Consider the following 17,662-nt stretch of genomic DNA (forward strand, 5'->3'; position numbering starts at 1 on the left):
GTTTGCGATATTGAGGCGTTGAGGCCAATATCCGGTTGATTCGATTCAAGTGCCAAAAATAATTCAATAAATTTTGTTGAACTCTTCCCCCGTGTTTGTCCGCTCGTGTGTGGTGTTTTAAACACAATTTGGCCAAAGTGCTGAGCGTGTTCGTGTTTCCCACTTAACATTACGCTCTTCCGTATCCTGTCTGAGAGTGCCAGTGGGGTAGGGAGTGTTGCCGACGTTCGCGCGTGTGTCTGTTTTAAACACGGAAAACACTTTTACGCAGATGTAAGCATAATAAACCATAATTGCAAATAGAGATAAGTGTGTCGCAAATGGTTAAATTATAAATCGATCGGTGGCATCACTTGTCTCGCCTCTGACAGCTGACATTCCAGTTCTATTATCCGGGAATGCAATAAATTCACTTGCACTTACCGACATTTGAATCGTGAATACAAATAGTGCGGGTCGGGCCTCGATACTGAAACAGGAAACTGAAAGGAGAAGGCATGAAACAATCAACTGCACCTAAACTGCAGTCGTCCGTACGGAAAAACGGATATATGCATTCGCATCGTAATCGACAGGAACGGACCTCCGTGTCTGGCTGTTCTGTTTCTCTTTCCGGTTTGCTTCGGCTTGTGTTTATTCCGTTTCCGCCTTTCGTTTTTTTTTTTGGATCTGGCTCTATAAATCGTTGACTGGCAGTTGTAAAAACTTGCCAAAGAAATTAGCATCTTAGTGCCATTTTTCTTATTGATTGGATCGCATCGTTTCCATATAAAGAAGTACACTCGGAATCCTTCCATATGACATGAACATTTCAGTGGAAACTACTTTTTATCCCCATTTAAGACCCAAGGCCATTAACGTTTCAGTCGAGCCAAAGTGTCGGAAGCCAGAATCTTGTGTTTGTGTTTTATTTTGGGTCTCGGGAACACCCTTTTCATGCTGCAAGCCAGACCACAAGCCAACCCCAGAGGAAAACTCCCAAGTTAATGAAAAGAAAAAAGGGAAAACCGAAACAACACAATCTCCTGGCCACTTGAAAATGCACAGAAATAAGATAAATATGGCATGGTAGGAACGGTCTACGAGATGCCAAGGGGTGGAATGGTATAGTATGGAAAATGGGACACTAAAATGCAAGTGCAAGCGCAAGTGCAGGGACGGCATGGCGCGTGCCATTTATTAGCCTTTGGCAGCACGGGCTCAGGGCCACAGGCCAGACAGGCAATGACCATTAACAAAAGCTACGAGATCAGGGTGGAATCCCAATGGTTTATGGCGCTTCATTGCCCAATTGTTGTCCCTTCCACCTTCCACCTTCCACCTCCCACCGTCCACCACCCACCACACGAAGACTAATATTGTCGAATCCCATTCTCCAGCGTAATATACACGAGGGCGTGCTTCATGACACGATCTAGTCCATCTAGTCCGTCGAGCTTCAATTTGTTTACAATTAGCGGACGCGACAGCAAAACAATCCAACGAATATAAACAAATAGCCTGAAGACCATGCAAATTGATCAAATCGCACCCATCCCATCGCACCCATATACAAAGCTCCCTATTTCGTGGACTTTGTTATGTTTTGGGATGCCTACAATATCTAAAAGATTTACCCTGCCAACATTTTGCTTGGCAAATTCTGTAAAAGCAAATGAAAATCGTAAAATCTCATCAATAAATTCCTGCAATTGCTTTGGCGCCTACTAGCGAACAGTTCAATTAAAGACAAAGTTTATATAGTATAGTTTAATGGTAATGGTAACGGTAATGCCTGAAAGCAGGAATACGTTTATCGAAGGGAGGCCCAAATAGACAAACATTTGGGTTGTTCGAGTGAACAAATCCTCGCAGAGATAAGAACCAACCCAACCGCCTCCTGGCTACCTTTGAGTGTGGATTCAGTGCCATGAAAAAGTTCACCCCTATAAATATGTTTATTGCACGATATTTATGTATTTAGGTTGCCACTGATTTATGTTTGGCCACATGCCTCTCCCACTCACAGAATAATTTGATATGCATCTTTGGGGCTCCTCCCTTGGTGTAGTTTATGCATAAAATACGAACCCGATCTGGAGCCTGTTATATCGCTGCTCCCACACACTAATATATCTATCTATCTCGCTGGGCCGCATTACATCTGCTAAGACAAACTAATTTGGCCACGCTAATATATACGAATGACAGTCGTTTAATTTCAATGAGTCATAAATTTTTATAATCCACATTCGTGGGGTCTCGCTGTACGCGCGACGCGCGTGTTCTGGCTGCTGCACACAGCGATGGCGGCATTTAGTGGCACAGTCGGCACTGAAAGTCTAGCAACCAACAAGGGCAGCTAATTAGGAGGAAAAAATGAACTGTTTTTAGGTGTTAGTCGCAAGGGAAGAGGGCACAAGGGCCCAGAGCCGAAGTGGAAACTGAAACTTTAATTGAAATGTAAGAGACCTGTTCTCTCCTCGCATTCTACTATCATTTTTTTTCTCTGTTTTAGTTTCGGAAAGTTGTTGGACAGGCATGTTCGTGTGAGAGTTTCATTTAACCAAACAAAACACGTCGTCAAATAATTCTGTTTGCCTGACACTTCAAGTGTGGAATTCATTTGTGAAAGGACCCGTACCCATCCCCCCAACTGGCCGGGACTTAGGTTTGGTCTTTGGGATGGCGATGGGGATGGTGGGAGAGATCATACAAAAACCAATCACCACAAAACACCCAAGTAATGAGGCGAAACTTGTCAAGAGTCTCTGGTCTGCCCTGTTCCTTTGTCTTTCACTCGGTTCGTACTTTGGCACTTTTCGACTTTGTTGGCTTTCTGAGCGACGGTGGCAAGATTGCTAGCCAGGCCATTGTTGTCCAACTTTGATTTAAATCAGCAGCGGAAGCAATCTTGCTTTGTTTCTGCAAATGGTAAATGATTTAGTTGGGAAAGTTCAAAAGTAATATTCATTTATACTTCTCATTCGTGGAGTACAAAGAAGGTACAGCAGGTGTAGAGTACGATAATAAATTTTCTTGATCAGCTTCTAGAGCCATTTCCATTTCTAGAGCCGTTTCTGAATACCTGGATTTAGATGTCTTTTAAAGATAAAATACTTGAATGAATTTTATAAAATAGAGCCATTATCGATCAATATGCCATCAAAAGAATATTATTTTATTTCATTTCCAATGTAAAATGATATCCTTGCAAAATGAAAGGTCAAATAAATAAGTACCAGAGTGGGACTCCGCTCCGCTCCTTCATCTTCAACTTCCAGATTCCTTTCTTTGCTTTCATGGAGATTGATATCGAAACCGTTTGTGTGTGAACGATTTGTCGACGGAGGAGCACGTGCCAGTGCGGGGATTAAAAGTATTGTTTTGCCCTGCGGCAGATGACGTCTGCAGAAAACACATCGATGATGCGGCAGGTACGAAATCTACAGTTGGTAGACTGCGTGTCCTTCCTCTTCTCGCAGTTTACAATGATTTGGGCCAGGCCAGACCAGACCAGTGTGCAATTAGCCTTATTAGATTGTGCGTAACACGAAACCGCAGGGTTGGTCCTTCGCAAAAGCTTAAATTTTTAAAGGCGGGTGCCTTCCCGCTGTTGTTGTCCTTCGGTTATGAATTACCATCGTTCTGGTGCGCTAGTTTTTCTGCGGATTCCATCTCATTAATTAACTAACCCGTAAGTGAACCAGACGTTGCGAATATTGTACTTTGGCCTTTGGCAAAACGCTTTTGATAAGCGCTCCGCCCTCGGAATTAATTGGAATGTCAGGCGAACGACTATTCGCCTTCTAATAGGAGGAGGAGTGCTGGCACTTGTCTTGGTTTGACTTGGCTCTCAGCGCGAACTAATTTATCGTTTGGGGTTTCACCCAAATTGGATTCACGCAAAAGTTTGAAGACATAATCTCCTAAAGCTTCAAGTAATCCTTGAATTTATGATGGAAGCTCATAATTCGAAATGCGAGCCATTGCCTATGAAATCCATTCCATTAAGTTGTATTTCTTCAATCGCATCCACCAGGACTCACGGTTGCACCTGAATCAGAGAAGAAATAATTAAAATTGCATAAACCTACGGGAATTCCCTCACTTAATTGATAAACGACAATCTTTCTTCCTTCCCACACTTTTCAGACATTTAATGAGCTCGCCGGGGGGCATCGTCTCCGCACCGTTAGCACCTCATGTCAGCTGTCATGTAATTTAATACAAGGCGACACCCACCACCCCCATCCCCATCCCCATCCCAATCCCCACCGTCGTTCTCGATACCAGCACCAGTACCAGCACCAGGAGCTGGAGCAGGAGCCGAGGAAAGCACCCAACCAATTAACTGGGGGCCATTCAGCACAAAATGGCCCGTGACGAAGCTGGCGGCGGCTGTCGGGGGAGGGGGAGACAAATTACAAAATGAAAATGATATATGTGCTGATGTCCACAGGCCTCTGGAATGGGATGTGGGCCAGAAGTGCGGCCATCTAACAAATTTATGTGTCGAGGCGTCGGCGATGGCACTTCCACTCCCGCAGGGGCGGGGGCAGTGGCAGTGGCAGGGGCAGGGGCGGGGGCAGGGACGCAAACTGTTGCCTAACTGATGAAGCCGCTCGACGGCCGACCCGACTGATGCTGATCCGAGAAATGTGTCAACAAACACCCAAAGATGTCCAAAATACAGAGGAGTGGAGAGTGGAGGAGAGGGGGGCGCAGATGAAATTAAGAGCTTTGAGGCGATTGCTGAATTATGCAAATTTCTGGCATTTATGTTCTGTTCTGCTTCATCTTGGCAAACAGACAGGGGAAGAAGACAGAAAGAAGCAGGCTTGAAAATAAAAAAAGCGCGGTATAAAATTAAATTTAAATTGATGAGCCTCAAAGCAAGCAGAGCCTCAAAGTGCCAGAGAAAAACCGAAATTGCCAGCATGTGAAAAATTGAAAGAAAAACGTGTGAAGGAAATCCTTGGCGGGATTTCGGGGTACATTTGCTAACAGGAAGAGTAGGTAGTACTCCTACCTGCCTCTGTTACCTCTAGGGACATTATCCCCGACTTGGGAGAGATAAAAATCAGCAGACATTTACATTTCAGGAAGCTGTCAAGAGATCGATTGATCCCTAAATCTTCTGTGGCAACAGTTAGGGTATGTTTTCCTCTGTCTCAATGGCCAAACAACCATTTTCAATTCCATTTTTCTTTCAAATTGTCACCCGCAACAGCAATCGAATCGCTTTTGTCCAGTCGAGGGCCATTACTCAAGTGTCGGGGAACATTATTTATATGACCAAAGGACTTCCTCCCAAAAAACAAAGAAGATAAGTTGAAGCGAGAGGAAAAATTGGCACTCTTTAGCGTGCAATTATATAGTTCTTGAAAATTGCAGCAGGTTATGGAGCTCAGAATGAAAACGGATGAAGGAAAATAAAGTGAAATGCAATAATGGAGTCTCTGATGTTCAAAATGATTTCATTAAAGCGCCAGAAAAGAGAGTAGAATTTTCATGCAACGTGAGAAAAATACAGAAATGAAAAACATACAATAATTCTGCTGAAATACATATTAAAAATACCAAGCCAAACTATTTTATTTCATCATTTTTGCTACAACAAAAATGCGGTGCAAAACTCTTTTCGATTAAATCATGGAAGCGATTTGCTTTATTTTCTGGCAACTGTTGCGTGATGGAAAATAATGTGATATGCCAAGCGAAAATTGTTCTGTTCACACTCCTAGTTATGTGTATCTATGTATGTACGAGTATGTGTGCCGGATAGTTTTCAGACAATTGCATTGGCTGTGCTTTGTTGTAAACTAACTTTCCATTACGACACACTAATGCACTATAATTGGGCCTCAACGAGCGGCCAGAACGCCATCTAATTGTACGAGACAGGACTAATGTTCGTACAATGTTCCTGCATGGTTATTAAAGGCAACGCCCATGCGGGTACAGCGATATGCAATTTAAAGTTTTTGCCGCATTGATTGAGCAGGGTCGGACCATTTTCCCCATCGAGTGTTTATCCCTGCCCCAAAATGGTTTGGCATTCCTTGTGTTTGGAGTCCGGACACTGCTCTAATGATAGGTTCAAAGCAATTTGCTGTGACAATCGATTTCGGTTGCTGTTCTGGGCCTAAAGCCGATGGAATTTCATAAAAACAATGCCTAGGGGCGATAATTTATCTAGATAATGACAGTCAAAATTGTTGGCCCTTGTTCCTCTTAAAAATCTTCCTCTAGGCCTTCGCCCCTCCCCCCAACATTAAGTGCGAACAGGCAAAGCGATTTGCAGGAAGGAAAAAACATGAAAATAAACTGAAAAAAAAAGAAGACTAATGCCGAGGCGATTTTAAACGGATAAAATTAAATATAACTATGACAATGTATTTTAATGGCTTGAGCGGAGCTTAAATTTGATTTTTTATGACCCGCTCCTCTCCTCTCCTTAGTGGTTGCTGTATTCCCGAACATTCTATTGCTTGGGGATTTCCCATCCACAGGGTGGTGTCTGGCATCGTTAAACGGAGGATTGGATTTGCTTTAAACATTTAAAACATTTAAAGCGCCTAATGAAAGGAAATATGTGTTAATATTTATTGGATTATTCAAATGACAAGCGAATGCCTGTCAATTCCGTAAAAGCTTTGGCAATTTTTCAATGTTTTTTCCTGAAACATAATAATTGTATTTGTATTGTGCTTTCATTATTTTTGAGTAAATAAATAAAAAAACAAACAAAACCCATTTTTTTGTAGCATACAACCGTGCGCAAACGCCGCGTATTCAATTACATGCCGCAAAACAAATGGCCCTCGCAAATCTTTTGCCAAAGCCTGTCTCCCATGGTATTTTGGTATTGCTGTTGTGTTGTGTTGTGTAGGCAACGCATATTTCACGAAAAACACACACCTCCCATACGGGGGGAAATGGCAAAGGGCAAGACCTACCTATCCACCCGTTCTGCGCTGGAATCCGCGTTATTTATTCCAAAAAATATACATTCCTTCGGATGCCACCCACGACAATCCCCCGAACATTTGCAGGCGACTTAACTGCATTTATTATGAGACGCACTAAGTCCCAAGCGACTGATAGATAACATTTCTGCTCTCCTCTCTTCTGTGGTGATCTCTGTTTTCTGCCCGAAGCGTGTGTGGGGCTACTGTTTGCCGAAAGTTAAGATAAAAGTACTGCCCCTGGACGGAGCTGGGGGGCAGGGGGTTTTAAGTGGCTTTGTGTCCGCACTGATAAATTGCATTGATTTATCAAATGTATGGACTCCCATACTCCCATACGGCTACAAACATCACCACTAACGATTGAGTCGATCTATGTACAGACCAGGAGGTATCCTGGAGTGGAAAATAGGCATATAGCTGGGAAGTATTCAAATTGCAGGGTTTTTTCTCTAGGTTAAAGTGTAGAATCTATTTATATTCTTAATATTGTTAATTCTGTTTGATGTTTATCCATTACCATCTGTAGAGGGTATCCAAGGGGTCGAGCGGGGGAGCACACTCGTTGGAAGTCCATAGATACGTATTTGACATCCAGATGGTCACCAGATAAGCGGACCTCTGCAGGCCATCTCCTCTGTCATAAATCACAACAGTTTGTCTCTTTTGCCGCTTTGTTTGGTTCCTTTTTGGTGGGGGAAACGCCAGTTGTAAGCCAGTTATTGATATGGGCTAACAGGTTTATTTGTCAGCCTAATGGCAGACAGACCGAAAATAGCTCAATTTTCGTTAGAATTACGAATTTATTCATTGTATTTACGATGGCCCATGCCCCATGCCCCATGCCCCATGCCCCATGCCCCATGCAGACACAACTCATATTCGATGGACTTAAAACGGAATAATTAATCAAAAGGTCCCGACAATGTCAAAATTTCAATTAGCTAATTGTACAACAAGTGTATCAGAACTGACGACCCTCCCCTACCTTCTCCTACGCTACGCACTACTCCTGCACTCCTCTTACGGGCCAAGGGGCAAACTGAACAGTTTGCAAACAGTGCGAAAGTTGTTGACATTTTAGCCCGTTTCGGGTTTGAAACTTGGAAATGCCAGGAAATATCAAACAGGTCTTCTTCTGCCGGCCCAGCACTTGGAATCACTTAATTAATTCGCCTTTGTTCTGAAACTTCATTTACATTTTGTCCATTTAAGTCATTACAACAGTCGCGTCGTTATATCCGTAATTGGCAGACAGAGAAGGTCAACACAATGAACCTGATTGCATATTGCCACAGCAATATTGTGAATCCGTCGAAGAACAAACGCACAGAAATTTTACAGAAAGCCATACAAATAATTTGATTTGAAAATTAAAGGATTAATACTACTAAAGTGCTCTCTGCTCTCGGGATGAGATGGTGTTTACCGGATCGAGAGTCCATACAAGACATCCAAGGGTCCAAGAGCATTCATGGCGACTCGATAAAATATTATTTACCATTAAAAATGATGCGACACACTAGCAGGGTCTTTTTATGTGCTATCCAATTAGCCACGAGCTAATTGCTGTAATAAATTCATTAAAAATCAATTTTTATCAGCAGGCTGTATAATCGTAGAACAGCATTCACACAAATGGCTGGCAGAACTTATGGGAGGAGATCATAGTGCCAACTGAAAACTTTGCCCTCGCTTGCTCACCTCAAAGAGGGGGATACGCATGGCCACGATTAAGTTGTGGCAAGTTTCCTTATCTCATCCTCCAATCGACTAGGCCAGAAGTCTTCCAATTAGCTGTGCAAAAGGATCCAAGTGTAATTTCAAGTTTCATTTGAAGTGGGGTTGCCCGACAGAAAGATTAAATGTAATTGAAAATAAATGAAGTAGTTCAACTACATCAGTAGCTCCCAAGCAAAAGTAACACTACCTGGAACTGCCACAAAAGAACACACTTTTCTCACGCACTTGCACTTGTCGGGGTATCCCGAGTAACGAGAGATTTAGCATATCTGAGAGACTGTGCCACGCCACTTGGTGGCTGCTTCGGGTCTATGCAAAACTGTGTTAATGCAGTCATACGGTTCTCTTTTCAAAGACATCTGTGTTTATGGTCTTCCATAACACCTTCAATGGCAGACGGCTCTATGCCGGAATGGACAATGGAAGAAAAAAGATAGAGGAGAGGCTGTCTTCCTGGGCGGAGCAAATGGCAGACCATTCATATTTTTACTGCTAAGAAATGACAGGACAGTCGGCCAAAAGAAAGGGTAGAGATTTCAATTACACAGACTTTCCTTTCTCGCTGGATCTTGTGGCCGGGTCGTGGGTCCTGCGTCTGGTGGAGCCATTGAAGTTTTCTGGGGCGTCAGTTACGTTTTATGAGTCACTGTATATGGGCTGTATCTGTGTGTGGTTAATGGCTGGGAATGTAATGACACGATGTGCATTCCTTGGAGTGGCATCTAGTCCATAAATCTGTAACTTAAAGCTTAAAGCCCTTTACCACTGCCACTACCACTGGTTCTGATGCTTCTTCGGTTTGCTCTTGGCTTTAATTGAAGATGTAAGCTTACATGCGAATGCTCTGAATTTGTGCCCCAAAAGAGAATGCCGAATTAGGAAGCCAGGGGAGCCAAGGGAAAGAGCCGAGCGTTTATTTATGCCCAAGGAGATTAGTAAGAGTGCATTTTAAAACAAAATTTTAATGTTTGGTTTAAGTTAAAACACTCTCAGAACAGATAACAAACTGTGTTTAATCGCTTGAAAAATACTCACAATATTTAAACAATAATCGAGAGAAAACCATAAGAATCGAATGCCATATAATTGAATTTTCACGTATTTCAGCAACAAAATCAAATTGAATGCTTCTAAGGTACAAATTGTGGTTTGTTTTACTCTGTTTGCAGAAGGACAGGAGGACTGGAGGACTGGAGGACAGGACAGCATCGCATCGAGTGCAGAGATCTGTGCAAAATGCAGAAACAAGCAACGAGCAGCAGGCCATGCGTGGAAATAAATTAATCTTTTATGCTTAAACAAATCCGTGTTTTTCCGTCGAGCGAGAAACAGCATTGAACGGAGCACAATCGTACGGAGTCAGCAGTATAGCAGGAGGATATACGGATTCCCCGATGATAGCCAACCTGGTCAACGTCATTAGCAGCATCGCCATCGAGATGGACTCGGGCATGAACACGGACCAGCATAAGACTCTTGACATTGACGCGGGGTCGGGACTGAACGTCACGCAGGCTCTCTGGGAGCTGGCCGTGGCAACGGCCACTGGGATGCCGCCCCTCATCGAGGGCCTTGACAATGGAAGCGTGCCGGTGACCGAGACCCCCTATGTGCCCTACGGCAGGCGGCCGGAGACCTACATTGTGCCCATCCTCTTTGCCCTGATCTTTGTGGTCGGCGTCCTGGGCAATGGGACACTGATTGTGGTCTTCCTTAGCGTGCGGCAGATGCGGAATGTTCCAAACACGTGAGTTCAGGCATAGCAAAAGTATCCCTACCCTGCAAATGGAGGTTTAAGCGAAAATGCGAATAAAAGTGGAAGCAAAAAGATACCAAATATTCTCCAATTTGCAGGGTATCTTCATTGACTAGACACCTTAACGTACCAGAGATGGTAAAGAGATATTCGCATAGGATCAAATTAGATCTTAGTGTGATTACAGGATATCAACGAGTCCACTTTCGTGTTTGTGGGCTTGTTGGAAAATGAGTTTTTGATTTATGGCAAACTTAAATTGAATTTAATTGTATGAAATATGCGCAATGGACCAAAGTGTGCGCCAAATTATGCATGCAAAAGGCGAATGTCACGAGTTTCCCTGAAAGTTATCCACCACCCTCTGGGGCCGGCATACGCCAAATACGCCAACCGCAACGTGGCTACCCATCAGTTAATTAAGTGCTCGGCTGGGCTGGGCTGGGCTGGGCTGGGCTGGGCGGGAAGGACCGGCAGTGTGATGATAATGGTAATGCTGTTACGTCCTCCTGCCGGAATTTACTTAAAACTCCCCTACGCACATGAATCGATTGGCAGCTGTTGAAGCATTTGCACAGAGAAACAAAATGGGACACGATACTCGTATTTTGTCCCCCCCCCCCCCCTCGTTAGAGCCAACTAATTAGTCATGTCTGTAATGTGTGCGTGTGTGTGTGTGTGTGTGTGGGGGTTTTTTGTACTGCATAAATTGTGTGTCATAAATCAAGTTATTGTGCCAAGCCATGCCCTCGGAGACAAATATGATTTTCAGACGATAACCTTATGTCGCCTTGTTTTGGGGGAGCCCACTGTAAGTGGCAGCTGGAGACTATGTATGTATGTGGTGGAGGCTGGAGGCGAGTGTAGGAGAGAGAGGGAAGGCGAGAGAGTCTTAAAGGGCAAACGAAGATAAGTAACTGTTTAAGCACAGTCGTGTCGCTCAGTATGGTCGTGTGTAGTAGCATGTATCAGAGGCGCTGCTGGACACTAGGAGGATGCGGTGGAGGGCAGTGTGGCGATAAAGAGTGAGAGGGAGTTGTCTTTAAGAGCAAACGAAGCAGCTGTGACTACGCTCAGCTTGGTGAGAGCTGGTGAGACTGTACGAAAGAGCAGGCAATGGGATTATGCAAAATAGCAAAGTAACGGTTAAAGCACAGTGGCAATTATTTTTTGGGTAGAACCATTTTTATTAGCGCAACCTTTGCACCATTTTGATGAGGAATAGACTGGAAATTCACTCTCTATTTACCACTTAGAACAGCGGCAGCTGTGGCAGGCACTGTGTCTTCAAGAGAGCCGCCGCTTTAAATGGAACCGTTACTCAAGCGCACACACCACACTTCACTCAAATTAACTTGTCCACATACGAGACAGACGAGCGGGGGGAATGTAGAATCGACCTTATGCATTTCCAACAAACTAAGCAACGTTGGGGGAAGCAATGAAATGATGGAAAACCCTATTTGAAATAAGTCAAGCCCCATGCACACATGTCCTGGGCACTTAAAACTTACTGGCTGGCACTCTTCTGTGCAGCCAAAAGCTGAGGGAAATGTCAACTGATCAAATTACGCTGAAATTGCATTTCGTAGTCAAGCCAGTCCCAGTACCGAACCAACCCGAGGGCCGAAGCAGACCGTTATCGGCTTTAGAGCTCGGAGCCACAGAAAAGTAATTTGGTGTTGCATTTCCGGCAGCAGAACGTGGCTAACAAAGTGCCACATGCAGCTTATTTATGGTTGGCGGAGAGGTTGGATAAAAGCGAAATTACTATATGAGATCACGGACCGAATTGCCACTATGCGCAATTTATTTGCTGCCACTGTAAGAGACGAGAGACGAGCTTAAGTGTGCCGTGCCCTTTGTGGGGAGATAGTGAGAATGCAAAAATGCTTGCCCAAAGATAACTGCGCTTAACTCTCAAGCCTCTCTTACTCCTTCCATCCCTGTCTCTGCTGTAAAAGAGAGTGTAGGCATATGGCAGCATTTCCTACTGCTTCCTCAAGCAGTTCATTCCCATTCTAAGAGAGAGAGAGGGAGAGGGAAACTCATTTTGGAACTGCTCTGTTCTAGACATAATAAAGCTTTAGCCTTATAAATCAATTTAATCGGTCATTGTACTTGCCCCAAGTCAGCGACAACTGTCTCGCAAAAATTTGCCTAATACTTGGCCCCCATAAATCAACGATGCGCAGAATTTGTATCACACTTGAAGGAGCACGTGCTCGTGCTGGAATCCCTAACCCCTAAAATTCAGCAAAAGCCCATTGCAAAGTCAGCCTGCTTATCTCAAGAAGTAAAACATAAATCTATTGGGGGGCCGCCTTGACTTGACTTTAAATTTCAAACACACATAAATTGTCTCTTCCAGCTATATACTTTCGCTGGCCCTGGCGGATCTGTTGGTCATCATCACCACAGTGCCACTGGCATCCACCATCTACACCGTGGAGTACTGGCCTTATGGCAGCTTCTTGTGCAGTCTGTCGGAGTTCATGAAGGATGTATCGATTGGGGTGTCGGTGTTCACACTGACAGCCCTCTCGGGCGATCGGTACTTTGCCATTGTCGATCCATTGCGAAAGTTTCATGCTCATGGTAAGATATATGGAAAAGAATTCCCCAATGTAGCTAAAACATTTCTACGTCTCCTTTTAGGAGGCGGTCGCCGGGCCACACGCATGACCTTGGCCATAGCGGTTTCCATTTGGCTGTTGGCCATCATCTGCGGTCTCCCAGCCCTCATCGGAAGCAATCTCAAGGCACGTTTTGCTCTAATAATCCGAAAACTAGTCGTTAAACTAATTTCATTCTTGCCACTCTTGCAGTATCTTGGCATCAACCAGGAAAAGTCGATTGTCATCTGTTATCCGTATCCGGATGCTTGGGGCGCTAACTACGCCAAGACAATGGTCCTGTTGCACTTCCTGGTCTACTATGCCATACCATTGGTGATTATAGCGGTTTTCTATGTGTTGATTGCCCTCCACTTGATGTACACGGCGAGTGTTCCTGGCGAGATGCAAGGAGCTGTCAGACAGGTGAGTATTTGTTCCCTTCCAATCCTTGAGACAGTGGAAACCCTTAAATTTCTCTAGAAAGAATTCCATAAAGTGATATATACATATATCGACCGTAAAATTGATCTCAAATAAATAATGATATACGTAACTTCATAAAAGTGAACAAGAAAACTTTTTCCAACTACTTTTTTACCGACAACAAAATTGGCAAAAAACTTTTCCACTTACTCCACTTGAGTGGAATTAAATATTTATACGAACTTACGCAGAGCATAGTTCATAAATTACATGAAATGAAGGTACAAATATAATACGTTTTCAGCACATATTCCGGCCACAGCAATGAATGCGAAAGATACCCACATTTTGCACTATTCTGAGGAGTTTTGATATTCCCATCCCCCCCGGCTACCAATATTACTCCCTTAAGACTCTCTCTTTGACGATGCACGGGTACGAGTGCCATAGATAAATAGATTACGGATTCGTAGAGCACATTCACATTAAGGGATCTCGACTGCTATACGTTTAACAGAAGATAACAGCGTTTATCCATTTGCTCTTGTTGCAGGTTCGAGCGCGTCGCAAAGTCGCTGTGACTGTGCTGGCATTCGTTGTCATCTTTGGCATTTGCTTTCTGCCGTACCACGTCTTCTTCCTCTGGTTCTACTACTGGTGAGTGAGTGCTTTTATGAACTGTGAAAGGGATTTATGCGGAGCGGCTGGGGAGCTGCTCATTCATGCATGGATGGAAGAGTCAATTTGTCATGCGGATAAAAAGGAGCCTGCCCCCAGCCCGGGGCACGGGGAGATGCGACCGTGTGTGTGGCTGGGACCTGCGGATGAGTAATGTTGTTGCCGTTTGTTCGACACTTGTTAGCTACGACAATGTGGATGCGGGTGGAAAATCAATTTCCCCACTGATATCTCCATTACATGTCGACGCTTGGTGCTCACGTGTGTGTGTGTGTGTATTTACTTGCAGGCCCACTGCCCAGGAGGATTACAATGCATTCTGGCATGTCCTGCGCATCGCCGCTTACTGCATGTCCTTCGCCAACAGCTGTGCCAACCCGGTGGCCCTCTACTTCGTGAGCGGCGCCTTTCGCAAGCATTTCAATAGGTACTTGTTCATTCACATCACTTCTCCACCACCACCACCACCACCACCTCCAACTCCAGCAGCATGACAGCATGCCCAAACGATTACCAATAACCTGGTAACGATCACGATAACAAACCAATAGATAACTGTAAGCCAGTAACGCAACTGTAAGCGTAAGCCAACTGCAATTTGTATCTCTTAAAACCAAACAGAAACAATACTCAAACCCCAACCAAATCCACAGAACCAAACGAAACTTGAAACAACCACAATGGGAATCACATATCATATCATTTCAAATCATATGGCAGCTGGGATGACACTTGAATTGAGTTTGAATTTGTTTTGTTAACCCATTCGTTTTTTATGTTTCATCTGCATGAGTTCGTTTTCAGTTGGTTTACCCATTGATTTGTTGTTCCGCTTCAATGGGATATGTTCAATAGTAGATTTTGACCGAGAACTGATTTATCTGTCCGTTTTCCTTTGAAGAGCTCTTTATAGCCATCTACTTATTCTTTTTTTTCAAGACCTAGGCACAACCTTGACTGTTGATGTCTATCAATGGAAGCGTTTAATATCGGCTACCGATAATTGGGAAGAGTACTTTCACTGCCACTTAAAATTCCGTTTAAAAGTAACTGTCTGTCCTGGCACTTGAATGTAATCAACATTACGTTAACAGTCAAGCAAAACCATTGACCAGATTGCCATCAGAAATCCTTAGTTTCTTATACGCACACACACACACACACACACACACACACACACACACTCACACTTTATAGAAGAAGACGAAAAAAATACACTCCCTTCCTTTTGGTGGCGATTCTATTGCATTCCCATTGGGGCATCTCCTGCAGATATCTGTTTTGTCGCGGCGCGAACGGACGCCGCAAGAAGCGGAACCAAGCGAACGACACCTTCTGCATGCACCGGGACACCTCGCTGACCAGCACCGCTTCGAAGCGCTATCAGTCGCGACATTCCTGCTATCAGAGCACCATCCGCAGGTGAGTCCATACATGTGGTCCTTTGGCCCCCCCCACACGCCCCCGCCCCAACAATCGAGTACTGATTGCCCTTCCCGTTGACAGCTCCCGACTGCAGGAGACAACGATAGCCATGCTGCCAAATGGGCCCCAGGGCCAGAATGGCGCCCCAATTTCAGCCGTAGACCTAGCCGCTTGCCAGAATGAGGCGACGCGGGGCAACGATTGTTTGCCACTGAACGAGTACGGCCCGCGGACCAGGCCGCCACTAAGGCAGCAGCAGTCTCTATTGAATTAAGACGGCAGCCCAAAGCTGCCCCAAAAAAACTAGTCTTTAAGGGAGTTTACAGGAAGGCAAGTCAGGCAGGATCCTCCGAATCACCCGACTTGCGGAGGAACAAAATAAGCTAACCAAAAATTAGAAAATACACATTTAAGCTGAGATTAATTTTGCTTTAAATTCTGTTCTATTTTTTATAGCGCACTCTCATTAAAGTATATGTACGCTAGGCTCCCAAACTGTTTCCAAGCCACAAAAAACTTTATTGATCCCAAAACGTTTTAATGGAAAACTTGCACTTAAACAAAGTTGGTGACCCCCCCCCCCCCCCCCCCGAATTGTACATACTTCCTGCACAAAAACACCGACGTACATAAACACATATAGTTAATGCATGGATGTGTGTTTCTATGTGTCTAGTCATAGGGTTAAGCCCCCACGTAAACTGCGTCTCTGTCCCACACTAAAGTATTGGCTTTAAGCGAAACTATTTTACGGAGACATATATTTTAAAATGTATCTGTCATTTTAGGATTCTAGTAATATGTATAGTGTAAATATATTTTTTTGTGCCAGAAAATAGTTGCAAAATAAATGTAAATTGTGCGTTGAGAGTGTTTTTACGTTTTATTTGCCTCTGTCAGTGGCAGGCAGCCAACGCTCTCGGCGGTAACTTGAAAGGAGATGCGTTGGCATACAAGATTTTATGCCTGGAAAAAGTCATGGAAATTTATGGGAAATTAAATTACTGAGACCATCCTGTGGAGCTGCTGTGGAGCACCGCACCGCACCACACCGCACCTCTTAAGCGAAAACTTTTGGTCATTCATATGCGAGTAAACACAAAGCAAAGCAGAGCAGAGCAGAGCAGGCCGGTCGCGACCCAAAAAGGGAAAAAGGAAAACTCCTTGTGGGGGGCTCTTTTTTCGGTTCTGCATGGGACAGGCCCGCAGATTAATTGGTTTGACCGCCAGAACAAACGGGTGGAGTCGCCATAATCTAGTGTTCGCATCGCAACAGTCCCCAGAAATTTCTGGGTTCTTTTCAAAGTTCGTTGCTCGGTTTGCCTTTCTATTTAAAACCGATTGGATCTGGGATGGGAAAAAGTTCTCGAATATGTCAAAAAGTCGTCTGCAAATCGGGTTTCAGAGGAGATTGCACTCTAGAAGAGCGAGAGAGAGAGTATGAGTGTGGTTCGTTTCAATAGCTTTAATTTCATGGATTTATTTATGACATTTCACACTTAAAGTTTCTTTAAGTCCAGCATAATAAACATCTATAAATAGCTACAGGTCCACCTCAGAAAATCACTCCCGTTTCCTGAATCAATTTCCGGGAATTCTGCGGCCTCCTTTGGGGCGTGCCACGTGGCTCCCAAGCGTAATGGGCCATCAACCCAATAAGCTTTAATCGGAGGCACGATGGGCCATGTATTCGACCGAGACAGATGCAGAAATTAAATTAACCCATGAAAATGTCGAGCGCGTCGGGAGTGCGTTGATCCGTCAGCTACGTGCTAAGGATTTTCGTTGCCCATCATCCCACCATTCGTTGCCCATTCGTTGGGAGCCTTATCTTTGCCTTGGCAACCAACGACAGATATATAAATAAATGCCTTATATTTGTTATTTTATTTCGTCCCTCTCTGGCTGCTCATTTTTAATAAACCAGCGCGGGTATGCCACTCGACGGAGCGACCACGTCAAGTTGTCATCAAGCCAAGCCAAGTCGAGGAGTGCTTATCCCGGCTTTATTAACTGTCCAAAGTGTTTGTCGCTCCTTCTGCGGGGCCCAGGACAGGCCCTTCCGAAAC

At 44.3% G+C, this 17,662-nt stretch overlaps 1 protein-coding gene and 1 long non-coding RNA gene across 3 annotated transcripts in view; one reads left to right on the forward strand and one right to left on the reverse strand.

The window, feature by feature from the left end:
* On the forward strand, positions 1-16,178 carry LOC108159686 (neuropeptide CCHamide-1 receptor). Of its 2 annotated transcripts, XM_017293190.2 has the most exons (8): positions 1-273; positions 9,863-10,440; positions 12,821-13,047; positions 13,108-13,490; positions 14,044-14,147; positions 14,458-14,595; positions 15,441-15,590; positions 15,675-16,178. In XM_017293190.2, exons 2-8 carry the CDS (start codon positions 10,088-10,090, stop codon positions 15,865-15,867), a joined length of 1,548 nt encoding a protein of 515 aa, XP_017148679.1. In that variant the 5' UTR covers positions 1-273; positions 9,863-10,087; the 3' UTR covers positions 15,868-16,178. The 2 variants fall into 2 exon arrangements, with proteins under 2 accessions (XP_017148679.1, XP_017148681.1); XM_017293192.2 differs by lacking the exons at positions 14,458-14,595; positions 15,675-16,178 and having other exon boundaries at positions 15,441-15,514.
* LOC117187823 overlaps positions 3,142-17,662 on the reverse strand; it is a 25,163-nt gene continuing 10,642 nt past the window's right edge. The window contains exon 4 of the long non-coding RNA XR_004472375.1: positions 3,142-4,036. This is a non-coding gene — a long non-coding RNA (uncharacterized LOC117187823). The remainder of the gene's footprint in view (positions 4,037-17,662) is intronic.

The sequence above is a fragment of the Drosophila miranda genome, chromosome 3 (assembly GCF_003369915.1).
Source record: "Drosophila miranda strain MSH22 chromosome 3, D.miranda_PacBio2.1, whole genome shotgun sequence".
NCBI classification, from domain to species: domain Eukaryota; kingdom Metazoa; phylum Arthropoda; class Insecta; order Diptera; family Drosophilidae; genus Drosophila; species Drosophila miranda.

Excerpts from the sequence above, each read along its gene's own strand:
- LOC108159686 (XM_017293190.2), top strand. The coding sequence starts at position 10,088 with ATGATAGCCAACCTGGTCAACGTCATTAGCAGCATCGCCATCGAGATG. Across the intron at positions 13,491-14,043 it reads TGCAAGGAGCTGTCAGACAG|GTTCGAGCGCGTCGCAAAGT; the intron begins GTGAGTATTTGT and ends CTCTTGTTGCAG. Across the intron at positions 14,596-15,440 it reads TTTCGCAAGCATTTCAATAG|ATATCTGTTTTGTCGCGGCG; the intron begins GTACTTGTTCAT and ends CATCTCCTGCAG.